The sequence below is a fragment of the Anomalospiza imberbis genome, chromosome 23 (genome assembly GCF_031753505.1).
Source record: "Anomalospiza imberbis isolate Cuckoo-Finch-1a 21T00152 chromosome 23, ASM3175350v1, whole genome shotgun sequence".
In the NCBI taxonomy this organism is placed as follows: domain Eukaryota; kingdom Metazoa; phylum Chordata; class Aves; order Passeriformes; family Viduidae; genus Anomalospiza; species Anomalospiza imberbis.
Window position 1 is genome coordinate 5,427,054 of NC_089703.1, and position 12,376 is coordinate 5,439,429.

Here is a 12,376-nt window from a genome sequence, read left to right on the forward strand (position 1 = left end):
CTGAATCTGCTGAATTCCATTCAGAATCTTCCAAGAGCTAATCTTTTCCTACCTTCTGCAAGCGAATGCTCCCTGAAGAGTTGAAAAAGGCATTGCATGAAGGTAAACTGAGGGCAACCATTATCGAAAAGGAGTCATAAATAGTGTTAGATCAAGGGATGTGTATAAAGATAGAGAACAAGTAAAGGGGAACACTGTCTTTTAATAAATTTTGGAATTAAAAAGTCACTTAATAAAACTGCAGTTGTATCACATGAAAAAGTTTACATGCAGGTCATTTATCTCTCTTCCCCACCCCCCCCCCCAATAAAAAAAGAAAATCTGTGTTAAAACCCCCATGACTGTCTGTTCTGTCCAGTTTGGGTGTGTCCTGTGGGGCTGCATGAAGTCAACTTCAATTACTGAAGAAACCATTAGATATGAAAGAAACTCCAACTAATAACAATTAAAATATATATTTTTATAATTCCAGGTCCTCAAAGGAAATTGTGATAGAGTTTGAACAAAGTTCTGAGTCAATAGAAAGAGCCCAATTTTAGCATCTGCTGGGAGATGGAACAGTGAAACTGGCATTAAAACCCAACACAAACGAGTTGCTTTAGAAGCTAAATGAGTATTTTTGCCCTACTGCAAACCCCATAATTTAGTAATTTCTTATTCCTATCTATACTTGTTTGGTTATAACTCAGTAATACCATGCATTTAGGAAACTGGCTTAAGTTCTGCATCTAATTTAGGTCTACTGAATTTTTCTATGAAAACAGCACACGGCCATGAAGCAGAAAACAGCATCACGTGTGCCAGCTTACACTTTCCTCCACAGATGTGCACAGCACTTCAGGGTGATGTTGAGCAGGAGAACTATGTAAAAATATCCAACTCTAGGCCATTAACTTCTCCAGTGCAATGGATCTTGAAAGAAATACATTATCCCAAATCCACGGGATTATCCAAAGTTGCTCCAACTTCTTATAAAAGAGAATAAACTCAATGCAATGTGGTTAGAATGCCAGTTTCCTCGAGAATCTGATATTTCAGATAAAAGTAGCAAGATCCTCATAAAATGAAATTCAACTGCTTTGTCACCACTCTGTTAATCACTTTTATGAAGAAAAAAGGCATTGTTACAATGGCTCAAAATCGTTCCTTTAGTGAGCAGTAGAATTGGTCAACAGGTTGATTGCTTCTTCCTAGCTAGCAAAGGTCTTCCCCACATCCTCTTTCCCTTTGTATTTCCTCTTGCCATGTGTGAAGGGTATATATCTGTACTTTATCATGTGCTGCAAAGAGAAAACAGCAGTTGTTGAGGCAAGAAAGTTATATAATATTTAGGAAAAAAATGGTTTATAATACACACTGTAAATTACTGAGTCCTCCAGAAAGAGAGTTCCTAGTAAAGGTAATGAAATAGCTAATCCCACAGCAGTTTAAATCTAAATAGAATAAGAGAGCAGTTTTATAAATCTCAGATTTTGGGTTACCCAACAAATTGTACACTACAGTGACAATTACTGATGGGGGAACCACGAGAAACTGGAGAGAGCAGAGAGGTACTCATTATTTACTACCCTTTCAACTTCAATTTACCACTTTGAATCACAGTACCTGTCCAATGTCTGCCCAGACATTCTGAATGTCTGAGGAAAAAAATAGTGGTTTTTTAAATGCTAACAAACAATAAGTAATTTGTTAAAATGGTCTGAATCACTTGCCTATGTTCTTTCCCTTTCCCCCATCTACTTTCTCACACCACCTTGTGAGAACTTCCCTTTTCACCCAGCAGAGATGGTTCAACACCTCTGCATCCAGAACAGCCACAGGACGGGGATTAGAACCTGCATAAAACCCCGACACTGCACTCTAAACTCAAAACCTTCTGAAAACAATAATAAAGTTTTGTAAAATCTGCTCAACACTGTAAACATGCCCCACCTGAACAATTAATGTTCAAGTATTAGTTATTGAAGCTCCTCCAGTAAAAGAAGTGTGTGCAGCATATTTAACCCCTGAAGGGCTCCACTGGATGGCCAGTTTGAAGCAATGCTGTAAATCCTGACATCCCAAATTCTCTGTTCTTGCCAAGTTACCTTGATTTGCCTCTTCATAGTGATACAAAATAGCATAATGAAGTACATCACAAGGATTGGCCAAAACACAGGAACGTTGAAAGCCTCAAAGAATGTACAAGCCATAGCAACCAGGATTCCTTTAGTGGCAGAATGCCTGAAAAATAATAGTAAAAATTAATCCTTCAAGCCCAGTTACCATTAATGTCATGCAGATATTTGTATTTTTCAAAAACAGAACACAGGCAGATGGATCCACTCACCAGAATTTGAATTCTGGGAGCCTTCTAATGAAAGGCCGAAATTCTTCATTTTGCCTTGTAGGTAAGGAAGGACCATCATCTAAAAATAACAGAAAAGAAACCAAACCACAAACCTCCTCACAGTAGTTTTTTACACTATTCAGACTCCAGTTTTTTTTTTTTTTTGGGGGGGGGGGGTTTGTTTGTTTTGGTTTTTTTTTTTTTTTTTTTTTTTTACTTTCTATCTTAAGGGGAAAAAAAAACCCAAAACACAACCACACCCAATTTCCATTGTCACACTTAGATCCCAGTTAAGAGTTGCTGATTTAATCTAAGTTCACACAGATTCCTTAAAATAAACTTAACATAGATTCCTTTAAAGAAAATAGGGAATAGGAACACCAGGCCACTTGCGTTACTATGGGGAGAGCTTAAGTCACATAAACCTCCTTTTAAAACACAGAAAACTAGTACAATATGGAACATATTCAAGTCCCATGAAAAAGGACAAATTTTATAGCAACTCTTGATGTTAAGTTGTAAAGATTTTTTTCAGGTCTAAAAAATACAATGTAGTGCTAAAATTGCATTATCTTTACACTACAGTATCAGACAAAAAGGAGCTGGAAGTTTGACCAAGTTTCAAATGATGGTAAAAAGGAACTTTGCCTCCTACCTGAATCTTCCATTAGAGAGGGGTCTACCTTTGGCGACAGGAAAGCTATGAAGAGGTTGAGGTGGTAGATTCCCAAGGCATATGTCACAATGTACCAACCCTGCACAGGGAGGAACACACAAGGGTAAAATCCTCCTGAAAATCATTCTCTGCTGCTGATTTTTTAACAAGACTTAACAACCCAGGTTTTTTGCTTCCTTCAGAAGCTTTTCTATGTCCTCATTAATAACTGAAAGGTTTCTGGGCTTGTAAAAATATCAATTCTCAGGGATCAAAACAAGTTTTAGAGCATGACAGGAGAGAAAATCTCTCATGTAGCGACAGACTGAACATAAAACTGTGGTCTAGCATCCAAGTTCTCTATATTCAAGATGTGAACTTCAAAAGTAGTAAAGAGCATAAAACCATCCCTTTTAAAATCATCTTTGCAGCCGTCAGTGTCTGAAATGTTCCTACTACTATGACCTGTAAAGGTTTCACATTCTGTAATCTTCAGTTTTTGGGAATAACAGTACCCAAGTTCTTAACTGAACTGCAGACTGGCATGGACCATCTGAAACAAGCATGGAACAACCAAAAATATCTGATTAGTGGGGAATAGTCTGCCCCTGGCCTGCCGGGACAGAAATGCTGACAAAGCCATTCCTCATGGTTTTCATGACAGAAAGGAACCCCTGGCTCTGAGCATGTTGTTAAAAAGCTTTAATATAAAAGCAAAAATTTAATTACAACAGTTTTCAGAGATTTATTTTGTGATTTCAGATTGCCATCAGATGCATATCCTCAAGTGTTCACACATTCTTCTCTCTGCATCAGCAGCTTCCACACTCACAGGATGTGTTCTCTCTTCAGACTACACAATTTACCTTCTGCCGCGTGCTGAACGATACTACACCTCATTCTAAAGTAACAGCACACTTCAAAAATACTCTTAGAATCAAAATTAGACCAGCAACAATATCTGGAACTACTTCAGCATCAAATCCAGTTCTCTGACCTGCAGTAAATAAACTCTAATCATGTAGATAAAGCTCAGCCCCAGCGTTACAATCCATCGCACTGCAGTGTAGGGGGTGGATTTGTCTAACCAGGACTGGTAGATCTGGAGGAAACACAAAGTGCACAGTAAATAATAAATCATGTAAAATACTTGATGCACAATGGGTAAAGCTTATTTGAGGATAGTATGGGCAAAAGAAAGCATTTGGGAGGAGTACTTTGGGAAAGAGAATGACATTGAACACTTGTATTCTTTAGTACAAACAAATTAAACAGAACTGTACTTACAAGCTTCTACATTTTTACAAAGGAAAAAAAAATCCCTAATTCTTGGGGATTTTGTAAAGCAATTAAAATTTTCTGTATTTTATGCAAGTTGCTTCCCTTAAGATGAATTTGAAACTAAATCTGAACTCACTCCTCATTTCTGACGGTAGCAACATATTTTCACTGTGCAATGTCACACATATGCTCATTAAATATTCCAGTAAGCCAATTATTATAGATATTTATCTATTTTAAAAGGCTTCAAAAGAAACCTTTTGTATAGATTTTAGCATTTCAACAATACAGCCAACAAGGAGTGAGTTCAAGAAGCTGCAGTGAGATCTGCTTCTAAAGAAGTCAGAAAAACCCTTCACAAAACCAACCTGTCCAAGTCTTGAGAAAAATCTATAGACCACGGAAGGTTTTCCATGCACAGACTCCCCAATGCTGTCCCCTTCTGACATGGTGGCTGTGGAAACAAAACATGGGACAAGGGAACACTGAAATCCAAAATATAAGTTCAGGGAATGTGTTTAAAGCACATTCTCTGAACCAGCATTTACACACAATATTCTTCTGGCTTGTCCTGTTTGAAACAAATTATTCTGACTATTCTTAAAGAGAGAACATTTATACCAAAATGAATGAAAATTCCTTGTCCAAGAAAGCAGAGAACAGGGTATTTACAAAGGCAAGACAGGATCCAGTGAGTTTTGGGGAAGGAAATAAAGAAGTCCATAAGGAAATTCAGCACCAGCCCAGCTGGACATTGTCACCTCGCCAAGGTACAAGCCTTAAGCAGTGAGACATGAACTCATGGCAGCACCTCCCTCCTGCCACCTCAGGCTCCAAAGGCAAAGAACAAAACTACAGTAAGTAGATTTTTTTTTTTTTAAGCTGCTTAGTATTTTAAATACTGAGTAACTACACAGTGAACAAATAAATTCAGGACTTTGCACACCAGTGGTTTCAGATGCTGCCAGAACACCAAACCCAAAATGCTGCCCATACTAGAATCATTCAATGAGTTTCTCTGTCTCTTGAACACCAAGAGCTGAGCAGTGACAGAAGAGTTTTATACAAGAGCAAAACTGTACAGTCAAAGGGCCAAGAGCCTGAACTCAAAAAAATTACCCAAGGGCATTATTTTTCAGTCCACGCCTCTGCTACCAATTGAAGAGCTTTATTTTTCTTATCAGTGAGTTTTACAGCTCACTTCACGATAGAAGCCAAATAAAGCTTAGGATCCTAAGCAGAGACATTTTGCCACATCACCAAGAGCAATCCCTGGCACTACTTCCTGGAATCCTCATCTGTGGGTGGGACTGTGTAACTCTGGCATACTGGGAGTACACTCAGCCCTACTCAAGAGCCTCAGAGGATAACAAATCTGTATGAAACATTCATAAATTAGAAAAAAATGCTGCAATACAGTGAAGATGCTGCAGAAAATTTAAGATCAAGGACAATCTGAGGGAGCACAAAACCTTAAAGCTATTTATTTTTTCTGTAACTATCTGAAAACTACATCCTATGGAATAATTAGAAAGTAGAAAAAAAGGAGCCCAGTTACACTTCAAAAACTAAAGGGACTCATTAGGAGGCTTCAAGAGCTGAGTCCACTTTGATTCAAATTACAGCTAAAAGAAAAGAATCAAGCAGAAAGTCATACAATATACACACTTTTCCATTACAGACAAAAAGAAATAATATTCTTCTCCCCACTCTTGGCAGGGCAGAAATTGTTCAGCATTCTCAGCTGAGCATCATTTGGTGCTTTATTTTGGGGTATTTTTTAATGTCCTGAAGTATAAAGCTGTAACAAAAAGTTATTCAACTAATTAGAATCACAGAATAATTTATCAGAGATCAATGAAAACTCTCATAGTGTCAAAATTAATTCTACAGGTATATTCACAGCAAATATGGGCTACAAGCAGACCTTACAAGACAATCTTGTAAATGTTAAATGTCTACGTGCAAAGCAAGTAGAAAATCATGTGTGTGAGGCGACTGAAGGCTTTTTGCTGGAGCAGGGATCATGCTTGGTGTAAAATTTTGCATTATATGTGATTATGTATGATCTTTTATCATGCACACAGTTCTTCCAAAGCAGACCAAGAAATACAACAGTTGTACTGAGGAGAAACCTCTCTGGGGCTCAGTTTAACCACAAGACCCAGAGTAGAATTTAAGGTAATATTTCTTATCACATTAAAACTTTGCTGTAGGAATACCTGTAATGAACAATTAGCGAAGGCAGGAGTCCTTGGTACTGCTCTGAGGGCAGTTCACAGTTAAGAACACCGGGTTGTGTTGGTTTAAGGGAATGATTAAACCTAGACAGCTGCAATTTCTCTTTCATAATCATGGAACCATAGAATGATTTGGGTTGGGAGGGACCTTAAAGATCATGCCATTCCATCCCCTGCCACGGGCAGGGACACCTTTCTCTACCCCAGGGTGTTCCAATGCCCATCCAACCTGGCCTTGGACATTTCAGGGATCCAGGAGCAGCCACAGCTTCTCTGGACACCCTGTGCCAGGGCCCCACCACCCTTCCAGGGAAGAATTCTTTCCCGATATCCCATCTAACCCTGCCCTCCAGAAGTTTTAAGCCTCCCCCCCTGTCCTATCCCTCCAGGCCCTTGTGAAAAGCCTCTTTCAGATTCAGTGCACAGCGCAAGGAGCTGTGACCACCCTGCAGCCACTCCAGCACAGCCAGACTCACACAGGTGAACACAACCAGGCGCACACAGACACAGAGGGGAACACAACCAGACACACACACACACAGGTGAACACAGCCAGGCACACACACACACACACACGAACACAACCAGACACACACACACACAGAGAGAGGGGAACACAACCAGACACACACACACACAGAGGTGAACACAACCAGACACACACACACACAGAGAGGGGAACACAACCAGACACACACACACACACACACAGGTGAACACAGCCAGGCACACACACACACACACACGAACACAACCAGACACACACACACACACAGAGGTGAACACAACCAGACACACACACACACACACACACACACAGGTGAACACAGCCAGGCACACACACACACACACAAACACAGCCAGGCACACACACACACACACACACACACACACAGGTGAACACAGCCAGGCACACACACACACAGAGGTGAACACAACCAGACACACACACACACAGAGAGGGGAACAAAACCAGACACACACACACACAAAGAGGTGAACACAACCAGACACACACACACACACACACACACACAGGGGAACATAGCCAGGCACACACACACTCACACAGGTGAACACAGCCAGGCACACAGGTTAACACAGCCACACACACACACACACACACAGGTGAACACAGCCAGACACACACACACACAGAGGTGAACACAACCAGACACACACACACACACACACACAGGTGAACACAGCCAGACACACACACACACAGAGGTGAACACAACCAGACACACACACACACAGAGGGGAACACAACCAGACACACACACACACACACACAGATGAACACAACCAGACACACACACACACACAGAGGTGAACACAACCAGACACACACACACACAGAGGTGAACACAGCCAGGCACACACACACACAGGTGAACACAGCCAGGCACACACACACACACAGAGGGGAACACAACCAGACACACACACACACACACACAGATGAACACAACCAGACACACACACACACACAGAGGTGAACACAACCAGATACACACACACACACACACACACACACACACACACACAGGTGAACACAGCCAGGCACACACACACACACAGAGGTGAACACAACCAGATACACACAAACAGACAGAGGTGAACACAACCAGGCACACACACACGCAGAGAGGGGAACACATCCAGACACACACACACAGAGAGAGGGAAACACATCCAGACACACACACACACACACACACAGAGAGTGGAACACAACCAGACACACACACACACACACACACACACACACACACACAGGTGAACACAGCCAACGAGGGAATCGTTTGTACCAGCAGAACTGAGGCTGCTCCTAAAACCAAACCCTATTACAGCAGTTTTCTCTGCTGAAAACACCACGTAAGCGAACGTACGGCCTGAACAATTGTGCTTTGCACCGCAAATGTTATGGTAATTTCATTACAAACACCAATGATCGCTGAGTTCTGAAAAGCAGAACCTCCGGCAGTAAGAATATTTACTTTAAGCCTCACATCATCACACAGAGGTACAGAATTAGGGCACAACTCTGCTCATAAAACAGATATTTCTTAAATTTAAAATACAAATGAAGCATGTAACTAGCAAAAACACATTATTCATTCAGGTTACCTTATCTCATAGAGGAAATGTCTTTGAAGAGTAACACACTAAGGTGATTTATTAAGAACTGGGTGAACGGACTACCTCGGGGAAACATCCCATTGGTCGCTCAGACTGGTTTTTCACACTAAAAAAAGGCAGTGTTTAATTTTATCCATTGCACAGCAGCTGAGCAGCACCTGCGCTTCTCGCTTGTGCCCGCGAGCGGGGACTTCCCCTCGCCCGGGCACCGCTGAGCCCCGGCGCGGAGGAACGCTCGGTACAGTGAACGGAGAGGGGCTGCGCTGCCTCGGCACGGAGCGGAGCGGGGCGGAGCGGGGCCGGCACAGGGGGAAACGAGCCCCGGGAGGCCGCGGCCGGAGCGCCGAGCCCGCAGCAGCCCCCGCGCTCCCGGGGGGCCGCTCGCTCCAGGCACCCGCCCGCCCGCGGGTGTCAGCGCCGCGCCCGGCGGCCCGAAGGCGCAGTGCCCGCTCCCGCTCCCACCCCGCTCCGGCCCCGGTCGGTCCCGGTACTCACAGGCCACCGGGCCGGTCCTGCCTTCCGCTCCCGCCCCTCCACACACCAATATGGCGGCAGCACCGGGATTCACTTCCGCTTCCGGGGTTCAGGGGCGGGGCACAGCCCCGGTGCTGCCCCGCTATTGGCCCCGGGCAAGAGGGCGGGGCCGCGACGCCGGGCGGGGCGGCGGCAGGGTGTGCGCGTTCCGTGAGGGGACACGGGGAGCGGGCGGGGCGGTACCGGCGGAGAGGTGGGAGGGGTGTGTGGGTGTGTGTGGCCTGTGAGGCGGGGCGGGATCGGGCGGTACCGGCGCGGACCGAGCGCAGCACAGGACAGGACAGGACGGGGCGCGCGCCGCTGAACGAGCCCGCCCTGCTACCCTGAGGGGAGCGCCAAGCCCCGCCCCTCGCGGCAGCGCAGCCAATGGGAGCGGCTGTTGGGGCGGGCGTGGACACGCGGCCAATGGCGGGACGTCCGCGGGCGGGGAGGCGGGGCCGAACCGAGCCGAGCCGAACTCAGCCGAGATGGGCCGAACCGAGCCGAGCCGAACTCAGCCGAGCCCGAGCCGAGCTCTACCGAGATGGGCCGAACCGAGCCGAGCTGAACCGAGCCTAGCCGAACTCAGCCGAGCCCGAGCCGAGCTCTACCGAGATGGGCCGAACCGAGCCGAGCTGAACCGAGCCTAGCCGAACTCAGCCGAGCCCGAGCCGAGCTCTACCGAGATGGGCCGAATCGAACCGAGCCGAACCGAGCCCGAGCCGAGCTCTACCGAGATGGGCCGAACCGAGCCCGAGCCGAACCGAGCCCGAGCCGAACCGAGCCTAGCCGAGCTCTACCGAGATGGGCCGAATCGAGCCCGAGCCGAACCGAGCCTAGCCGAGCTCTACCGAGATGGGCCGAATCGAGCCCGAGCCGAACCGAGCCCGAGCCGAGCTCTACCGAGATGGGCCGAACCGAGCCCGAGCCGAACTCAGCCGAGCCCGAGCCGAGCTCTACCGAGATGGCCCGAATCGAGCCCGAGCCGAACCGAGCCCGAGCCGAACTTAGCCGAGCCCGAGCCGAGCTCTGCCGAGATGGGCCGAATCGAGCCCGAGCCGAACTTAGCCGAGCCCGAGCCGAGCTCTACCGAGATGGCCCGAATCGAGCCCGAGCCGAACTTAGCCGAGCCCGAGCCGAGCTCTGCCGAATCGGGCCGAACCGAGCCCGAGCCGAGCCGAGCCCGAGCCGAACTTAGCCGAGCCCGAGCCGAGCTCTACCGAGATGGGCCGAATCGAGCCCGAGCCGAACCGAGCCGAGCGAGCGGAGCCCCCTCACAGCGTGAGGCCGAAGGTGCTGAAGGATTTAAAGTTTTAAGGAGCGTTTTAAGTTAAGGTTTTAAATGTTAAAGTTTTAAGTATGTTATTCAGTGAGCAGGTGAACGTTTGGGAATCAAAATCAGTAGGAGAAGACAAGGAATACTCGTTCGGTGGAAAAGAGGTGACACAAACATCCCCGCAGGTGCCGAGCTGCGCTTGTTCCCGTGTGTTATAAACGCCAATCACTTGTTTCAAAAATTTAGAAAGTTTAATACAAAATAAAATAGTTATAAAAAATAATACAAATGTAGTAATAAAGGTTACACAATTAGAGTTAGGACAATTAATGAGATTATAACAGCAAAGAGTTACAGCCCGGGCTGGGTACCCCTCTCTGGACAAAAGTGAGCCAGGAAAAGGGGGGACCCTGTTAAAAGAAATTTTACTCCTTAAAAAGGGTAATCTGTTGCATATACAAAACACTTTATGAATATGCATATATTTTATTTAAAACAAGAAATCCATCTGGTACGTGTCAAAAATTTTCTATAATCCCCAGGTGCCTTCCAGTCTAAGTCCAGCTTGAAGAAGTTCGTTTCCGTTGATAAGGAAAACCATAAACTCCTCTCCTCTGGAAAATTTATGGGTTTCTGTAATTGTTATCTCTGTGCAAAGAATTTTTTTATTATCTTCTCCTTTTCTTGAGCTAATTAAAAGACTACACACATAATTTCTATTTTAACTGCTAAAGCTTACAAAACTACATTTACTATATTATTAAAATGTTAATACAACATAACTTTCCAACCTAGCATAATACATATAGTAAATATCTGCGTAGAGCCATATAATCTGCATTTTTCACACCGTGGAACAGAAACGCTGATGATCGAGCCCCAGGCAGGATCATTCCTTTTCCCTGGATTCGCTGCCACGAGGCTGCTCCGAGCAGTTCTGTACCGCCCTTGGGCACCACTGGGCGTCTCTCCAGCATCTGCTTTGTTCTTTTACTCAAGAATCGGTAAACTCTTCAGCCTCCGTGGCTGCAGCATTTAGTGCTAAAGTTTACATTCAGTACATGCTCCGAAGTGACAAGATGCCAAAAATAAAATAGTCCTGACACTTCTGAAAAATCTATTGATTTAGTATTTATAGTGTGCAAGTATATGAGCATGCTTATTTATTTCATGCATATAATAAATAGGTTAAAAACTAAACCTATTCATATGCAAATTATATATTGATATATTTATATAAACATATAAAACATACAATAACTATTTTATATATTTTTTCACATAAATACACATATATAATTGTGTTACTGTATATATTTTATATACAATCTATATAATTGTGTATAATACATATAACTTTAAAGACACCCACTTAATACAAGTGATCCCTCAGCACATACTGATTTTAAATTATATAGCTTAACATGAAACAATAAAAATATAAATACCGTTTCTTCAAGCAAAATAATAGGTTAAAGTTGGGTTTTTTTAAGCTGTTTAGCATTAAATATTTATTTACTTGGCATAGATTATCATAGATTTATGGAAGAGCTAAGCAGCCTTCTGGAAAATAAACAGGAAATATGGGGAAAAAAATCGGAATCCTGGAACAATCTGGTTTGGAAGGCACCTTAAAGATCATCAGAGGAGGCGAGATTTTGAAGTTTGTTTCCTTGCTCAGATTATCTCAGTGAAGACCAAAAGCTATTGCTGATCAACCAGTGCACCCAGACATCTCACAGATAATTCTATGCCTGAAAACTGGGTGAAACTGTAGGGATTTTGAAAAAAAATCTGGGTTTTTTTCCTTCTGATGAAATAGTACCGTGGACATCCTGAAGTAATCTGCTGGAGCAAGAAAACATGGGCTTATATTTTATATTATAATATAGATATATTATAAATGTATTATGTATTTTTATATAATAGATAATATA

At 44.0% G+C, this 12,376-nt stretch overlaps 1 protein-coding gene across 1 annotated transcript; it reads right to left on the bottom strand.

The window, feature by feature from the left end:
- Positions 1 to 300: 300 nt before the first annotated feature.
- Positions 301 to 9,290, bottom strand: RER1 (retention in endoplasmic reticulum sorting receptor 1). Its single transcript, XM_068171664.1, has 7 exons — positions 9,146 to 9,290; positions 4,634 to 4,719; positions 3,982 to 4,086; positions 2,985 to 3,084; positions 2,330 to 2,408; positions 2,088 to 2,223; positions 301 to 1,280 (listed from the first exon to the last, which is right to left on the bottom strand). Exons 2-7 carry the CDS (start codon positions 4,712 to 4,714, stop codon positions 1,191 to 1,193), a joined length of 591 nt encoding a protein of 196 aa, XP_068027765.1. The 5' UTR covers positions 4,715 to 4,719; positions 9,146 to 9,290; the 3' UTR covers positions 301 to 1,190.
- Between the last annotated feature and the right edge of the window lie 3,086 nt (positions 9,291 to 12,376).